Source organism: Haliotis rufescens, unplaced genomic scaffold (assembly GCF_023055435.1).
Source record: "Haliotis rufescens isolate VD_foot unplaced genomic scaffold, xgHalRufe1.0.p SCAF_20, whole genome shotgun sequence".
In the NCBI taxonomy this organism is placed as follows: Eukaryota; Metazoa; Mollusca; class Gastropoda; order Lepetellida; family Haliotidae; genus Haliotis; species Haliotis rufescens.
The window spans coordinates 12,354,095-12,373,217 of record NW_025963891.1 but is presented as its reverse complement, the minus strand read 5'-3'; the positions used below and the strand labels follow the sequence as shown (position 1 = coordinate 12,373,217).

The following is a 19,123-nucleotide window of genomic DNA, read 5'->3' as shown; positions in this document are numbered from 1 at the left end:
TCCAGTGACAAGAGCATCGATCCACGCAATTGGGGTACGATAACATTCATCAAACAAGTCAGCGAGCCTGACCACCCGATCCGTTAGTCGCCCCTTACGACAAGCATAGTCGCCTTTTACAGCAAGGATGGGTTGCTGAAACCTATTCTAACCCGGGTCTTTACGGGTCGAACCTTGGAATGAGAAGAAACAGCATCCATCGCGAGATGATGGATTCCTGGATTCCTGGTACAGGGACAGCTTATTTCAAATATACATATTTGCATTAAAATTTCAATTTTAGATTTGGAGGACGTCACTCTCGTTGATCTGAAGTATACATGTCCCAAACCTGTTGTCATGGAAACAGCGAAGAAGATACTATAAACAAGACATGCCACAGACCTTCAAATATATGTACATTTAAACATGGCATGGTTCCTTGTCCAGTTTTAGAAACACAAAGTACTACACAATATTCAAGACTACTCTAATAGCGGGACCATATATATTCAGTGTAAATCTACCTTAGTTTAGAATTGCTCTTTCTCGATTTTGCTGCAGCTCAAAATAATTTATTAATTGAAACAGGTAGATGTATTTATTTTAAGAGAACATAAGACTTTGTAGAAATGGTAAAAATGGTTGCGAGGAGTGAGTGAGTTGGTTGGTTGGTTTGTTGTTTAACGCCGCACTCAGCAATATTCCAGCTATGTGACGGCGGTCTGTAAATAATCGAGTCTGGACCAGACAATCCAGTGATTAATATCATGAGTATCGATCCACGCAATTGGGATCAATGACATGCATCAACCAAGTCAGCGAGCCTGACCACCCGATCCCGTTGGTCGCCTTTTACGGCAAGCATGGGTTGCTGAAGATCTATTCTACCCGGGTCAGTGAGTGAGTGAGTGAGTTGAAGTGGTTCAATGGAAAGCCCAGGGGGATGCAGGTCGGAAACATTCACCACTTCAATTAAACGACCCGCACGGGATGGTGCTGATTAACCAACCTCGTCATCAGTGTGAATACTGGAAACTTGAGCCCATGATTTAAGATCGTGACAGATCCAAGGGATGCAACTCTGCACAACAAACTGAGGTGCCTCAGACGGCTTGGTCATCCGTGACCCCCAAAATATTGTAGACAAACAATGTGTTTCCATATATTTTTTGAGTTTTATTTGTGTAGAAAAATATAATCAACAAGGAGATAAAGTGTACATAATTTGAAAATGAAGTTAGTAGTGTTGCTGCCAAATCTGCTGTAACAAGATATTACATGAATACATTGTCTGGGTTGACACGCACGCACGCACGCACGCACGCACACACACACACACACACACACATACACCCGAAACAAGCGTCACATCACAGAAGTGTCACAAGGTGTGGTGTCACTCTGAGGAAGTTATTAAGTTCAAATGTGCCTCTGTCCACCCCGCAGGGAATGGGTACCCGATATATGAGTGGGTTGACTGTTGGATACCCATGAAACATACTGGTCATCTGTTCCCTGAGTGAGTTGGGTTTAACGCCGCTTTTAACATCATTCCAGTTATATCACGGCGGGTCAGCTTAATGTGGGAGGAAAGCCAGAAGTGATGCAGGTCTCAGACGTTTACCACTTCGGTGAAACCCACGAACACGGGTGTGGTGCTGACAAACCTAGAAACCTAATCGGGGCGAACCGGGATTCGAACCCACAACCATAGGTTTCTGGCGTGCCCAAGGGACGCAACTCTGCACAGCGAATCGCGGCGCCTGAGAAGGATTCCCTGAAGGATTAGAACCAGTCTGAGCAGGTTGTTGAACCAATAGTTCTTGATATAACAGCAACAGCAAACATATGGATGTATCTCGACACACCACCAAAAAGTCCATGTCCGATCGTATATAGACTCCTTCAAAAACAGGGTCTCAAATATATACTTACTGACAAAAGTAATAATATCGGAAGAATGGGGTCATGAACGTATTGTCTTCAGCAACCCCTGCTTGCCGTAAGAGGCAACTATGCTTGTCGTAAAAGGCGACTAACAGGATCGGGTGGTCAGGCTCGCTGACTTGGTTGAAGCATGTCATCGATCCCAATTGCGTGGATGGATGTTCATATCAATCACTGGATTGTCTGGTCCAGACTCGATTATTTACAGACCGCTGTCATAAAGCTGGAATATTGCTGAGTGCGGCATTACAACAAACCAACCAACTAACCATGAACGTTATAATCAGAGGCAGATGTAGATCATTCTTCGGGGAAGATGGCTGGCAAAACCATAGCATGTCACTCCTGGAGTTTGAGTTTTTATTCGCCACTGAGTAAAACATTTTTCAGGAATATGGACCATCATAATTTATTGCACAATTACGGATTTATTATTCATGACTTTGTTCAGTCACGCAAGTCCCTCTGGTAGAAGAAAATGGTTTCAATGCCTCTAGAATAAATATATGGTTTAAATAACAACTTAGTTCCAACTAGTATGTGGATAACTATTGTTTTTCTCGGTCAGTTTCCTGTTTGACAACATATGCACCAGTGAGAGTTTTCACCACAGGAATAATATCAGTCTACTAAGACGCTAAGACACTTTTTCGTCCCACACATGCAACTGTCAGCAGACAATTTAACAGTACAGTAAACTACGGTTATAACGAACACGCTTATAATGAACTGACGGATATAACGTACTACTTTTTTGGTCCCGACTATTTGCTGTAGTTATGCTGTATATATGCTTATAACGAACTACAGGTTAAAACGAACTAAAATTAGTAGTCCTTTTGAGTTCGTTATAACCGTACTTTACTGTAATTGTATAAATTTGGTTGTTGTATTTAAAAGAAATACTGGTAATCCAATTACAAAGGTATCTTTCTTAGTTACATAGACTTGGATAAATACAGACGAAATTGTGCCTGTCTACAACAACTCAACATGCATGGCCAATGCCTCCAACAGACATATTGATCAATGGCCATGATACAATGTTAACCAATCCTGTGGTCACAATTTTTCATTTGAAATATTTCTATTCTGGTTAATAGAGATTCTCGATATGTATGCATGTTTTGCTTGTCATGCTTCACAGTTAAAAATCCAATATAAAATTCTTCCAATTGGTTTAAAAATTTAAAATAGTTTCCCTCTTTCATAAATGGTTTATGATCATGATGTTATATATGATTCTGTTATGGCATGACACACATACAGAGACAAGGGTATAGAACCTAGCACAGGCCACCAAGCCCAGGAGGTACCCGTACATAGATAAAATATCACACATGGGATAAAAAATATATTAATGTTTGTGCACAGCTACACATCGTGTGGCCAAGGTCAATTCATCTGATGTTAAAGATATCTTGAGGGCTGGTAGAATATCAGTGGGATTTGTAGGGGTTGTCAGGCTTTTTAAATTTTTAAGTTAATTTTTACTGCTGAGACAGATTTTGTAGAACTTTGTTTTTTGTTCTTGACAATACTTTTTTCTATTTTGTAAAGAATTCAAATAATAATTTGATAAAATTTGATAACATCTGTATAACATAGTATTCATATAATCTATATAGAAATATGGCGTCATCATTAAAGATTTTTTGTATGTACTAGGCCATATTTGATCGTGCAGGATTTAAGTTTTGATTTTGAACATTGCTGTTCCATGCACATCCTATTCTGGACAGCTCGTTCTCTCCACACGTCCTCAGTAGGCGGCAACTTGTCCATCTGCTCTTGGATCAGATCCAGACCACAATACATTGCTGCTTTGTACATGTCCGCTTCCTGTCTGCCACCAATTGCCACGGGTGATAACCTGACCTCTTCCAAACTTTGACCTGTCATGACCTCGGAGATGTCCAGTAATTGGGTGACCCATGTTCTTGAGTTTCTCCAAAGTTTCCTCAGATATTCCATCTTCCATTGCTATCACTGGCGACAGTCTGAACAGGAGATATGGACAGATGTAACTATGAGAGTCATTATTAGATCCAGGTTAGAATTGGTCTTCAGCTGCCCATGCTCACAAGATTGGGAGGTCAGGCTTGCTGATGCATGTCATCAAATACCAATCAGGTAGATTGATGCCCATGATATCAAGCTATGGATTGTTTGGTCCAAACATGATTATTCAAAGACCAACGTCATATAGCTGTCAAATTGCTGAGTGTAGTAGCGTTTAACAACAAACAAACAACTTTTTTACAAACTGAAAAAGTTAAAAGAATGATTTTTGATGATAAATAAAACTTATTATAATTTTTTTTAAATCCTCAGTAGCTTTTAAGTGTTAAAAGTGTTAAATCGACTCTTGTGGATATATTTGATATCAAAAGACACTCAGGACGATGCTCTCCTTAAATACATATGTACTTGACGGAATCCCCTAACAAGCGCTGATATATTTTCATAAAAAATATGCTGCATTTTCTGCGTTGGACAGTCATGTAACGTTTGTCAAAATCATCACAAAAAGGTTTGGTTATATGATTTCAGTATGTTTACAAGATTAGTATGCCTCAAGTGTAGGTAGGTGGGGGAGCGCACCTCTGCAATGCACATCCATCTTGTCTTCATTACTCCCCTTAACGGGGCGGTCGGGTAGCCTAGTGGTTAAAGCGTTCGCTCGTCACGCCGATGACCCGGGTTCGAATCCTGTCATGGGCACAATGTGTGAAGCCCATTTCTGGTGTCCCCCGCCGTGATATTGCTGGAATATTGCTAAAAGCGGCGTAAAACCATACTCACTCACTCACTCACTACTCCCCATAACAACTGTTGTTATCCAGTTTTCCCACACTTGTGTACATCAGGTATATACACTTTTTACATATGTTATATGTGAGCCACCAGGTGAAAATGGACCTTGTGGGTGGTAAGATACAATTGTGCTTTGACATCAAAAAGAAAGACTTTCGACGTAAATTTACTTCTGTATAAATTGCTATGTGTGTGGACTGTACAAAAATATCTTATTTCTCTCTCGTTAGTTCGTAATGTAATAAAAAAACAGTGTTTTAAAACATTTCAGCATACATGAATAATTTCAAATTAAACAGACACATCCAAAAACTGCAATCATTACATAAACAGTCATAAGTCTGAAAATGGCACTTTGCAGGAATGAGTCCAAATGTTTGATGCTGTGTATGTCTGTAATAAGTATGAATTAAAGGTTATGAATTGTATTTTTGTGGTCCTAGGATACTGTTGTTTTAAAATATAATAAGAAGTAAAAACTTGATTTTTCACCCAAAAGGTCCCTCATCTCATGGTGGGTCACTTATGTTTACACTGTAGCATTCCTTAGTGCATAGAATGGTGCAGATAGAACTATGCATTATTATTAAACCCCCTCCTCCTAACCCAACTCTGGATCTGAGAGAACGCCTCCATGGTTTAGTGGTAGAGCGTCCGCCCGGAGAGTGGAAGGTCCTGGGTTTGATCCCCGGCTGCATCATACCAAAAGATGTTAAAAGATGGTACTTATTGTTACCCTGTCTGGAGCTCGGAATTGAGGGTCTAAAACAAGGACTGGCTGGCTGAGAGTCAGTATGCTGTGTCTGAGTGGCGTATTCATGTTAAACTGGGGCATGGTATCTCAGTTGGCTAGCACTTCAAATCGGCATCAGTCTGGACTAGTACAAGCAGCCACACACACATGTGCATCTACGTCGTTTAAGTGCAATAATCTGAGTGATTTCACCTCACCTCACCCTGATCTGCGTATGTCATACATTTGCCATTGGGTAGATTCAACAGATTGCTGGTGAAGTTATTTAGGTGTAAAGGGAGATAACTCTTATTACCCATATAAAGTAATGTACAATGTCTAATGGATCCCCGTGACTGGGGATATGCCTCCAGTGTTCACCTACCCATATCCTCCTCCGATGAGGAAGCGGGGTTGGTCCAGAGCCTCCTGTGGGTCCATGTGGAACTCCAGCATGTTGAGCAGGACCTGCACATGGCCCTGAGGCTGCATATAGCCTCCCATCACGCCCAGCGTACACAGCAGGTCACCTGGACAACGGGCAGCCAAGTCACAGAACGGTTCAAATAGCTACAGTGGTTCAAACAAGAAGTCCATTACATGCAATCCAATAGGGCTGCCTTGGCGGCCATATTGGATGACAAACCATAGCAAACTTACAATCAGTACATTTCTGATCCACACGGAGTAGTGACTGCATCAAAAACTGCACTGTTCTGCACATGTACAGTGTTTTGTACAGCTGTGTTCTATGATGCTGCTGTTTGTAAATCAGCTCACTTGTGAGCTTTTTTAAACACCTGTGTGTACTAATCACTTACATCGTTGTGAACACCTGTGTGGTCTAATCACTTACATTGTTGTGAACACCTGTGTGGTTCTTATCACTTACATCGTTGTGAACACCTGTGTGGTTGTAATCACTTACATAGTTATGAACACCTGTGTGGTTGTAATCACTTACATAGTTGTGAACACCTGTGTGGTTGTAATCACTTACATTGTTGTGAACACCTGTGTGGTTGTAATCACTTACATAGTTGTGAACACCTGTGTGGTTCTAATCACTTACATTGTTGTGAACACCTGTGTGGTTCTAATCACTTACATTTTTGTGAACACCTGTGTGGTTCTAATCACTTACAGTGTTGTGAGCACCTGTGTGGTTCTAATCACTTACATTGTTGTGAACACCTGTGTGGTTCTAATCACTTACAGTGTTGTGAACACCTGTGCATTGTTGTGAATACCCATGTGTTTCTACATACCAGTGTCAGCTGACGTCACCATGGAGGGGATGATTGTGTGGTAGGGTCTCTTCCCCCCAGCTACACAGTTGGGGTGTTTGGGGTCCAGGGAAAATCCTGCTCCCCGGTTCTGAAAATATGAACACTCCTTCTTATCCGTGTTACAACAAAGGCTCTGTGGGGAATCTGGGGTAGAACAAGTCCCCAGTATTCCCTTCACTTAGTGGGATCGGATTAAAAAGTATTGGGTGGTCAGCTTCAGGGACTTGGCTGATTGGATGTCATTTGTTTGTTTTACGATTTTTGCACTCAGCAATATTCCAGCTTATGATGGCGGCCTTTGTAAACTCGACCAGACCAAATTATGCAGTTATTGATATTGTGAGCACTGAGCCATACTCTTGGGGTACAAGGACAAGCTATCGACCAAGTTGAGTCCAATCTCATTAAAATCAGACCTTAGTTCTCGCTACCACTAAACAAAGATCTGAAGACATCCCATTAGGGGTCACGTCAAAACGACCTTTCATCCGACCAATCAGTGCATCGCTTACCAGATTATGAAAGTGACAGTCGGAATGTGTGATTCCTAATCATTCAATCTCGAAAACTTTAACATGGTGTATTCCGAAGGATAGTTACGGGTTTAACAACTGAATCCTTACAATCTAGACCATCTATTAGCCATTCCAGAATGTTTTTTTGTTCAGGTTGCAAATTTGTAATTGAGCATTTGTCAAAATATGTTTCAAAGCGTAGTCGCCAATTTGAAATTTGTGACGTGACCCGTAATGGGATGTCCTCAGATCTTTGTTTAGCGGTAGCAAGAACTAAGATCTGGTTTTAATGAGATTAGGTTGAGTCTGACCATCCAATCCATTTGGTTGCCTCGTTTGACCAGTTTAGGTTGCTGAGGACCAATTCTAACCTGGATTCCAGAATAACACAAAGTGCTCTTGGTGCTGTGCCTAAATCTTTGCTAAAGTATGAGAGTTGAGACATGCGTATTCATAATGATACATTCCTTCTGCTGAAACTGTCGCTGTACTACAAAACATTCTAAGTATAAAAGCAACTTTTGTGAATTCGCGTCAAAGTATTGGAATCCAGGGTCCAATTAGTTTAAGTATTCAGTGCATGTAGACAATGTTTTAACAGTTCTGTTACAGCACCTACCTGTAGTGTGAAGCCACAACCATCAGGGACTATTCCTGTTCCAAAGCCCATGAAGTTGCTGTTGATGAAGGAGCAGGCATTGCCGTCACAGTCAACAGCGGTGAAGTACACCGTGTCACTGCCAGTGGTTGGGCTACCCCGCTCCATGTCTGCCTTAGCCCTGCCAACAGGAACCATTCTGCAATCTCGTCTACATTATCTACAACCATTCTCCTGCTGTTAGCTGTCCAACAGGAACCATTCTGCAATCTCATCTACATTATCTACAACCATTCTCCTGCTGCAAGCTGCCCAACAGGAACTATTCTGCAATCTCATCTACATTATCTACAACCATTCTCCTGCTGCAAGCTGTCCAACAGGAACCATTCTGCAATCTCATCTACATTATCTACAACCATTCTCCAGCTGCAAGCTGTCCAACAGGAACCATTCTGCAATCTCATCTACATTATCTACAGCCATTCTCCAGCTGCAAGCTGTCCAACAGGAATCATTCTGCAATCTCATCTACATTATCTACAACCATTCTCCAGCTGCAAGCTGTCCAACAGGAACCATTCTTCAATCTCATCTACATTATCTACAACCATTCTCCAGCTGCAAGCTGTCCAACAGGAATCATTCTGCAATCTCATCTACATTATCTACAACCATTCTCCAGCTGCAAGCTGTCCAACAGGAACCATTCTGCAATCTCATCTACATTATCTACAACCATTCTCCAGCTGCAAGCTGTCCAACAGGAACCATTCTGCAATCTCATCTACATTATCTACAACCATTCTCCTGCTGCAAGCTGTCCAACAGGAACCATTCTGCAATCTGCACTTCCAGTCCTAAAACATTACTTCCAGACCTTGACCTTATTCAAAACAACTTCCTAAAGATCAAACAATCCTCCAAGTCCCAGGATTGCAGAAGTAAACACAAAACAGTAACTAACAATGAATGATGCAACCATGTTTCACAATAACCTCCAAGATGTCCTTGACCTTTGATAGACATGTAACAAACATGAAATGTGTTAGGATTTGAAAATAAACATGCAAACATAAGTTTCTTGCCTGAAGAGGTGAACATGTCTCAAAAACTGCGTTGATACAACCATATCTTAAGAAAACCTGAATGCTGATTTTTTTCAAAACCTTTCAAAAGCTGGAACCTATCCTAAAGAAGATATATAATAAGTTAAATGATACACGCATTAATACTTTGAGAAAGGGCAATCACGAAACATAACCATGTTTTACAAAAAACTGAGCTCTGACCTTGACCTTTGACTAACCATACCAAAGGCTCCTATTAGAAAGTGTAACCACATATCTCCCTTGACCCTGACCTTGACCTTTGGCCTTCTCTTAAAAGAGAAAAAATAATTCCTCAGCACCAGTGGGAAGAGGTCCAACAAAGAATAATAGTGGTCCCATACCACGGGGCTGCTAATTCTGTACATTGAAGGAGCGGTCGGGTAGCCTAGTGGTTAAAGCGTTCGCTCGTCACGCTGAAGACCCGGGTTCAATTCCCGACATGGGTACAATGTGTGAAGCCCATTTCTGGTGTCCCCCACCGTGATATTGCTGGAATATTGCTAAAAACGGCGTAAAACAATATTCACTCACTCACTGTACATTTAATTGTGACACCTCAGACCACCTAACACTACAGTAATCCTACAGACACACAGAGCAATAGAACAAGCGGACAAATCCGTTGCCAGAAGTGGAACCCTTGCACCGGAGTGACGTACCTGGTCTCACTGATGAGTTGTCTCCTCTGTCCTGCATACTGCTTGCTGATCATTCCCTGTATGGGCACACTGACCTTGGCGGGGTCGGCACAGTACCACTGGGTGTCGGCAAAACTCAGCCTCAGTGCCTCGATCAGGAGGTGCAGGTACTCAGCAGAGTTATGTCCCTTGCCTATCAAAAAAGAAGGTGTGTGAGTTGGGTTTAATGCCACTTTTAACAGTATTCCAGTTATATCACGGCGTGTCAGCTTAATGTGGGAGGAAAGACCGAAGTGATGCAGGTCTCAGACGTTTACCGCTTCAGTGAAACCCACGAGCACGGGTATGGTGCTGACAAACCTTGAAACATAATCGGGGAGAACCGGGATTTTAACCCACAATAATAGGTTTCTGGCGTGCCCAAGGGAGGCAAGTCTGCACAGCGATTCGTGGCGCCTTAGACGATTGGGCCACCCATGCCCCCCCCTCAAAAGAAGGAATTAAGCGTGCTTTCCATAGATGCGTGTACATAACAATGATTAATCAAATATCAGTTTGTGTTTCCCATAACCCTCCTACAAACTGGGCACATAATCCTCCACCTGAGCATTTATTTAAATTATTTTATCTTAAAAATATTATGTATTTTGTAAAATTATTATTCGTTTGGAATGCTAAATTTTCTGGACAGTAAAGTCCAAACTACCCCACTGAGCTGACGGAAATTGGAAGGGGGTGGTTACAACGTGTGACATGGTTGATTGTGCCTTAGCATGTACCAAGCGTTGCTCATGTTATCAACCACTGGTTTGCTTGGCTGACTTTTGATTACTTATGATGTATATAGCTGGAATGGTGGCTGAGCGTAAAACACCATTCACACACTGACTGACTTACTTTTAAGATCGAAGCCCTCCAGTATATTGAGGGCCATGAGAGCCACGATTCCGTGGCCACTCGGGGGGATCTCCCACACCCGACACCCACGGTAGTCAACACTGATTGGTTCCTCGAAGGTTGTCACATGACTCTTCAGGTCATCCAGGGTCATAGCTCCCCCATGCTGTTGGACGACGTCAACCAGAGACTGTGCCACTCGTCCCTCGTAGAAGCCTTTCTTTCCATCAGCAGCGACTGCCTGGGAGGAACATTTCACCAGATACAGGAACTTATGGGTTTCAGAAAATAGTTGGTTAAAAATATTGATTTCCGATTCTTCACCTTTACAACAGAACTGACAGAAAGTGGAAATATTTGCCAGGTTTCACAGGCTCTAAAGCCTCTCATGTTAGTAGTTAGTGCTTGTAGTAAGAACCGAAAAAAAGAAGATTGCGGGGTTACACCATGTGATGTGGCTTATTGTTTAGCTTGGTACGTCGCTGACCCTGCACCTACTGCTAACTCTGTACCCAAAGCTGACCCCACACCCAATGCTGACCCTGCACCCAATGCTGACCCTACATCCAATGCTGACCCTACACCCAATGCTGACCCTACATCCAATGCTGACCCCACACCCAATGCTGACCCTACACCCAATGCTGACCCTACACCCAATGCTGACCCTACATCCAATGCTGACCCCACACCCAATGCTGACCCTGCACCCAATGCTGACCCTGCACCCAATGCTGACTACACACCCAATGCTGACCCCACACCCAATGCTGACCCTACATCCAATGCTGACCCCACACCCAATGCTGACCCTACACCCAATGCTGACCCTACACCCAATGCTGGCCCCACACCCAATGCTGACCCCACACCCAATGCTGACCCTGCACCCAATGCTGACCCTGCACCCAATGCTGACCCCACACCCAATGCTGACCCTGCACCCAATGCTGACCCTGCACCCAATGCTGACCCTACACCCAATGCTGACCCTACACCCAATGCTGACCCTGCACCCAATGCTGACCCTGCACCCAATGCTGACTACACACCCAATGCTGACCCTACACCCAATGCTGAACACCCAATGCTGACCCCACACCCAATGCTGAACACCCAATGTTGACCCCACACCCAATGCTGACCCCACACCCAATGCTGACCCCACACCCAATGCTTGTCTTCAGAACAGCACCACTGAGGATCAAGTGGTTGCAATATGTGATTAAGCTGACTACCATCATACCACGGGTGCTCATGCTGTCAGCCACAGGTTTGCCTAGTCCAGACTGGATTTATAAAGGTCGTGCTGATACAGCTTCAGTACTGGTGACTGCAGCGTAAAACAATATTCATTTACTCAATCATACCCTGAATGTCTTGGCTAAGTTTGGCATCGTCATGAGGTCGCCATGTCTTGGTGCCGCACCATTCAGTAGCAGATCATGGCCATGTGTGTTGGAGGCATCAGACAGGAGGTGGGCGCCTGTCCAGAGATTGATGCCATCATGTCAATCTAGTGTCATAACTAACTAGGGGGCACGGTAGGCCCAATCGTCTAAGGCACCACGATTCGCTGTGCAGAGTTGCGTCCCTTGGGCACGCCAGAAACCTATGATTGTGGGTTTAAATCCGATTATGTTTCTAGGTTTGTCAGCACCATACCCGTGATTGTGGGTTTCACCGAAGTGGTAAACGTCCGAGACCTGCATCACTTCGGTCTTTCCTCCCACATCAAGCTGACACGCCGGAATACTGTTAAAAGCGGCGTTAAACCCAACTCACTCACTCACCACTAACTATAGGTATGTTTTCTGTATTCACCATCCACCACCTCCAAATCTAGTTGTCTAACTGATACAGCATCTGCCTCGAAGGTTGGTGGTTCAAACCCAGCCGTGTCATACAAACACACATTAAAAGATGGACCTGTTGCTACCCTGATGTTGCCCTGGCATTAAGGGTCTTAAACAAAAACTGGTTGGTTTGAAGTCAGTATACTATGTCTGAGCGGGGTATTAATGTCAAACAGCACACACATGCATGCACGTTGCTATATAAGTGCGATAATCTTGAACTTGATGTTAAACTCCATTTCACCTCAGCTACCTCCAGTCATTAAGGTATCATAAGGACGAGTAGAAATTTGCCATTTTTAAGGGTTTTGCTATATGTTATCATTATAAGGACTAGTGGACTAAAACAGTTAGTTTCTATCCCTGCATTATTCATTTTCATTGTATATTACCAACTGTTGCCATGTGTTAGTCACATAATCCAAATTAAAAATAATAAATTTTATTCAAGGTTAATATTTCTGCATGTTACCTTTATTCCAGAAATAAGCTGTACACTGCTGCACAGGGAATCCATTCTCTGCCAGGTCGATGGCCGGCCCCAGGATTTGAGACATGGTCAGCTTGAAGCAGAATTCAGAATATTCCAACTTGAATATCTTCATATTGATATACTAGGACTCATGATACCAACAAAAAAGGGAGCTATGCTTACTCGGCCCGAATATATCCTGTGTTTGTTCCATAACACCCAACATCCAACATCTTCAGCTAACCTGATCATCGATAATAGGAAAGTCATGATGTGATTTGTAAATATTTAATTTCAAAATTTTGATAAGCTTTGTAAGCCCTTTTATTCCCCTATTTATGTTTGTCCAGGGTTGACCCCTCTTATTTGGACAACAGTGATCTAGCCAAGGTCACCTTTGAAAGGTCAAGCTGGAATTCTTTTTCATTTATATAAATAGATGAGAAAAGAGATTTACATCCCAAGGAATGGCGAAAAACTATTTTGTTATGCATTCTAACAGTTATGGTTGATGTATAATTTCTCCATAATTTTACATAATGTCCTACAGTTGTGCCAGTATTACTTGTCTAAAATGCACATTCAGAATGCCAAAATTTGGTATCAGCCGAGTTTGAGTACAAAATATGATGTAACAAATGTTATATTTGGGATAACACTTTCTGAGTGAAGTACAGATTCTCATACTTTTGGGGGTTGAGTCCCGTCCTAATTTGAACCCACACTGCCAGAGTGAGGCACCTAATCCGCACACAAAGTCAGCAATCTGACCCACTCAGCCACCGAGGCTTCCACATACTTTGATGTCATACTTTACAGCTGACGTGGGCCAACAGTAGGCCTATTTGCGCCCATCTGCAATGTGGAAGACTACAAGAGTTACCTACCTTGCCGCTGCCGAATTTCTCCACTGTGTCGACCCATGCTGCAGCAGCCCCGGGGACAGTAACAGCATGGGGGTGGGTGACTGGGAAGGGATGATCTTTGCTGAACCCTTCACCTTTCAACAGGTCCAAGGTCAAGGCTGATGGTGCACGCCCACTATAAAATAACCAGAAGGGTGAAAACAAACCCTGACATATTTCATGGTGATATGGGGATGGATCAAATTACCATATTCTGCTGTAAAATGATTTTAGCTTGGGGACTGACACCATTTTTTTATTTTCTTTGTTGTTTAACGCCTCACTCAGCAATATTCCAGTTTTATGATGGCGGTCTGTAAATAATCAAGTCTGGACCAGACAATCCAGTGATTGACATCATCCATGAGCATCAATCCACACAATTGGAATACGATGACATGCATCAAGCAAGCCACAGAGCCTGACCACCTGATCCCGTTAGTCGCCTCTTACGACAGGCATAGTCACCTTTTACAGCAAGCATAAGTTGCTGAAGCCCTATTCTACCCCGGATCTTCACAGGTCGTGGGCCGACATGAAGATGACTCTAGTGGGGCTACAAGTAAGTCCCATTTCCTTCTGAATAAATAAATATGAGCAGGGAAGCTAAGTAGGCGATAAACCTGTTGTGTTGAAATTTGAGGTGGTCTCGCTAGATCTAATGCCAAAGTTGGCGGGGGATATAGAAACGGGCTCCGTCTGTCCGTCTGTCTGGTTTCTTTTCCGGAGCATAACTCAGAAACAGTTCAATATTTTTTTTTATGAAACTTTGCAGGTCTGTCAAGTACATGCTGAACTGGTGCCTTTTGCTATTTAGAAATTTTAGAAATTTTTATTTTTTACGTTTCCATGGCAACAAGATGGACTTAGGTTCCAAACTCTTCTTTTTTTTTACAATTTCCATGACAAGTTCCACCTCGGTTAAAAAAAGGTTAGGGTTTGTTTAGATTTTATTATGTCATAAATTCTGCAACAGGGGCGGGGGATATAGCCACGCCAGTGGCAAACTCTTGTTTTTAATTGGAACCAAACACTTTAGCAGTACCTTGTGTTCAAAGATGGTGATAATACTCTCTAAATGTAAATCTGATATTAATATCTGCTGCACCGAAAAAAACATAAAAAGTGATGGTGTTTCATATACAAATGACATGAACAGACATGGACAGTTGATGTATGAACTCCTTGTTCATTAATCACCTCCAAGTGGTAGCTCAGGGTCCGGGCATTTGTCGTTAGGGTCGGTTGGTCAGAGGGGATCAGTTATAGGGGTGAGTGGGTCAGAGGTGATTACTTGTAGGGGTGGGTGGGTCAGAGGGGATCACTTGTAGGGGTGGGTGGGTCAGAGGAGATCAGTTATAGGGGTGGGTGGGTCAGAGAGATCAATTATAGGGGTGGGTGGGTCAGAGGAGATCAGTTATAGGGGTGGGTGGGTCAGAGGGGATCAATTAAAGGGGTGGGTGGGTCAGAAGCGATCAATTATGGGGGATTTTATGGTCTCTGGTCAGTGGAAATCAATTGTAGGGGTAAGGGTAAGGGTGGGTCAGAGGGGATCACTTATAGGGGTGGGCGGGTAAGAGGGGATCACTTATAGGGGTGGGTTGTGAGTCAGAGCACAAATCATAAAATAGAGGGACTTTATGGTCTCTGGTCAGTGGAAATCAATTGTAGGGGTAAGGGTGTGTGTGTGTGGGGGGGGGGGGGGTGTGTGTTCAGAAAGAATCAGGGGGAGTCACAAAAAATAAGACATGTTTGGAGAGAGTCATGTTGAAATGGACTTTTTATAAAAAAAATAAAGTCTTTTTGCATTTTGATTCTTGGGGAGGGTCATGAAAATTGTACAAGGACATATAGGGAGGTTCATCCACAAATATGACAATTATGGAAAAGAAACATATGTACTTAGGGATCCTATAATCAATTGAATCCCACCCAAAATTTAAGTATGTATATCGATTTATTAATAATAATTTACTTTCCTATTTTTAAATGACTGCTTTATCTTGAATAAAGTGCATATAGACAATATACATATGGTGATAAACTTGTAAAGGAAACACTTTAGGTGGGGGCCCATAAGATGAGGGTAAGTTGGGAAATGGAAACACACATATTTCTTTTGACTAACCATGTATTAATTCCTCGCACACATATCTGCTACCAAAACACATAACATGAAGTGGACAAATCCATGGTCTATACTTATATTTTATACTTTTTGCTTGAAAGGGACCAATATATATTTTTCTGTCTGGAATGCCACAAGTCAGAGTGAGTGAGTGAGTTGGGTTTAACATCGCTTTTAGCAATATTCCAGCAATATCAAGGCGGGAGACACCAGAAATGGGCTTCACACATTGTACCCATGTCGGGAATCAAACCTGGGTCTTTGGCATGACGAGCGAACGCTTTAACCACCAGGCTACCCGACCACCCCCGACACAAGTCAGACACAAAACATACTTTTATTCTTGTCTAATAACACTTTACATACCTGCCATTCAAACCTTTCACTGTTTTTGATCTTGCATCATAAAAGAGACAAAATGCATCTCCTCCAATTCCAGTTGAGCATGGCTCAGTCACATTCAAGGCTGCTGCCATGGCAACAGCAGCATCAGCAGCATTTCCACCTGACTTAAGTACATCTGAAAAACAGTTCCATAACTATAGTAACAATGAAGTAATACATTTTTGTTATCCATTCATGATTTTCAGGTGCAATTTAAACCAAGGTTAACATGTAAATATGCATTTGCATCTGTCTAGGTCTGCCGAGAGGCTGATATTTGTCCAAAACAAAATGGCGGAAAACATTCCTAAATTAGAATGAAAATACTTCCCAATTCATATCATTGTATAGTTATCTAATGTTATGGAATTGTAGATGTTTGGACATCACTGTGACATGGCCAATAAACACGATCGAGGAAGAGGCTAAATGCTTAGTCTTAGATCATTTAATTGAATTTGGTTGCCAAGGGCATTTAGTTTGGCCAATTTGGAGTCCTAGATATATATGATGAATTTATAATTTGTTATAACGACCGAGACTGAACAAATGTAGATAGGTCATGGGTCCTACCACTGATGGATATGATAATGATAGATCTTTGCAAGTTACATAATGAATGAATGAATGAATGAATGAATGAATGAATGAATGAATGAATGAAATTTGTGTAGACTAATGAATGACTAATGAATAATAGATCTTTGCAAGTTACAGAATAAATGAATGAATGAATGGATCAATGAATCAAATAAAGTTTTGTAGACTAATATAAAGATGAAATAAAGTTGTGTTTTAGGTTAAATACAATAATTCTTAAAAGGCACCCTGAAGTCTCTTAATTAGAGAGCTGACAGGGGGTGGGTGGGTATAGAGCTGAGACAGTGAAGAGAATGAAATGGGGGCGATTGTGTCATTAAATATATGATCTGGGGTCTTTATGAGCGACTGACATTTGATACAGCACTTGTGCGGTGATTTTACATCCACTCCAGTCACCTGCAAACCACAGGAACTCGATATTGCTCTTTGTAAAAATATACGCCCGCCTATACTCCATAAAAGACTTCTATGTAGTATAGGGGAGGTATATTTTTACAAAGAGCGACTTTTATGTAGTATACGGGGGCGTATATTTTTACAAAGAGCAATATCGAGTCCCTGTGCTGCAAACCACAATATATACATTAGGGTGTCCCTGACCTTATGTAGTGGGAGGAGCGGAACTTTACAAAGGTCAATGTGTAAATCTAAAAAACCCATCTCCTAAACGTAGTCAGTCACAAGCCAATTTACGAATCTACAACGTTACCTCGTCCGATCTGGGACGCTAAGGGCTGGCTGCTCGCCACACTTCCCTGTCTGCTGACAACACACGATCTCCGGGACTTGAACTTCAGCTCGGTGTCACCCATCTTGTAATCCTAGATGTGGGTCAGGGCCGACCATATCACAAGATGAATGGCATGTCAATTGTCTTGTAATATTTTTAGTAGCACATGTTGCCAAGGGACCTCACTCTCAAATCTAATGTCGGTTGTGAACGCTACAGCGAGGGGACGCACATACGCCCTGAGTCGTCCCCCCTGAATGAGTCTTGACTGTAGAGGCAACAGATTCGCCTCTCTGAACATCTCTGGGATCAATCTGTATCTCCCCAGGGACTGCTCACCCACCTTGTTATTGATACGTCTGTGCCAACCTAAAACGTGAGAGAACAGAAATTTTAATGTATAATAAAAACATTTTTATTGTTTAATATAGTTTATTTTTATTGTGTGTATTTGTATTTGACCATTTTGTATTATTATTTCCTTCCACAAAGTTGTTCGTCCTGACAGCTATGTTGAACACAGACCAGGATCTGGGAGAGAAGGTGGGATGAGCGATCAAATGAGCTTGAAAGTAGTTGATCAGATCACAATAAGTTAACTGCGCCTCCCAATCAGAGTCGGTGAGTAAATTGGAGTAGGGGGCTAATTTCTTACTTGTTTTAATTCAAAATTATTTGTGTTTGTAAGAGACGATGTGAGTTTAATTTCTATTATTTTTTCTTCAAAGCATGTTATGTTTTCACAATAAGTTGAGTTGCGTATAAGCTAAGTTGGATTATAGTTGGCGTAGAGGCTAATTTCTAATGTAAACATGTTTTAACATCTCACAGTTATTGGCGTTTGCAAGTTACAATGTAAGTTTAATATCATTTATTTGACCAAGGTAAAAAAAAAAATAAGGCGCCGTTTTCGCTTGAGTCGAGGTGCCGTTTTCGCTTGAGTCGAGGTGCTGTTTTCGCTATAAACCGTGGATATATATATATACAGTAGCCATCTTACGATCATATCAGAAGTGAGATATGATGCACTAGATGTAGGCCAACTGGAGGATTCACAACGGGAAAACATTAAGCATAGAATTAAAACTAGCTAAGTATTTTTTTAAACGGTTGAGGCTAAACGATGATGAATTGGTTGATAGACGAGAACCTTGTCAAGTCCTAGAGAGCAACGAAGCCAGGAAAGCTTCAAATTGTGATATCAGTTAGACTCGGATTTTCCCATAGAATGCATAACAATGCTTCATAAGTTCATAATTAAACAAAAGAAGAAGAAATATTTTTTAACATTGAAATATTGTCATCCGCGTACCAGATAAACATTTCATGGCACCCGACGCACAAAACGGGAATTGGCACCCTAATTATTAAATGAGTGGGTTTTTTTTCATTTCTTTTACCGTGTTTACTTTCACAATTTTAGACAGAAGAAATGACTTCAAATTGAAAGCACATATCTGTTGTTCTCGCTTAGACAAAGGTCGAAAACTTCAACGAGAGGCAATGTACGTCAACAA

General features: G+C 41.9%; 1 protein-coding gene across 1 annotated transcript; it reads right to left on the bottom strand.

Moving 5' to 3' along the window:
• Nucleotides 1-2,275: 2,275 nt before the first annotated feature.
• Nucleotides 2,276-17,819, bottom strand: LOC124131633 (glutathione hydrolase-like YwrD proenzyme). Its single transcript, XM_046495037.2, has 11 exons — nt 17,586-17,819; nt 16,256-16,409; nt 13,744-13,897; nt 12,857-12,947; nt 11,899-12,014; nt 10,529-10,769; nt 9,653-9,824; nt 7,903-8,062; nt 6,748-6,856; nt 5,865-6,009; nt 2,276-3,929 (listed from the first exon to the last, which is right to left on the bottom strand). Exons 1-11 carry the CDS (start codon nt 17,686-17,688, stop codon nt 3,692-3,694), a joined length of 1,683 nt encoding a protein of 560 aa, XP_046350993.2. The 5' UTR covers nt 17,689-17,819; the 3' UTR covers nt 2,276-3,691.
• Nucleotides 17,820-19,123: the final 1,304 nt, after the last annotated feature.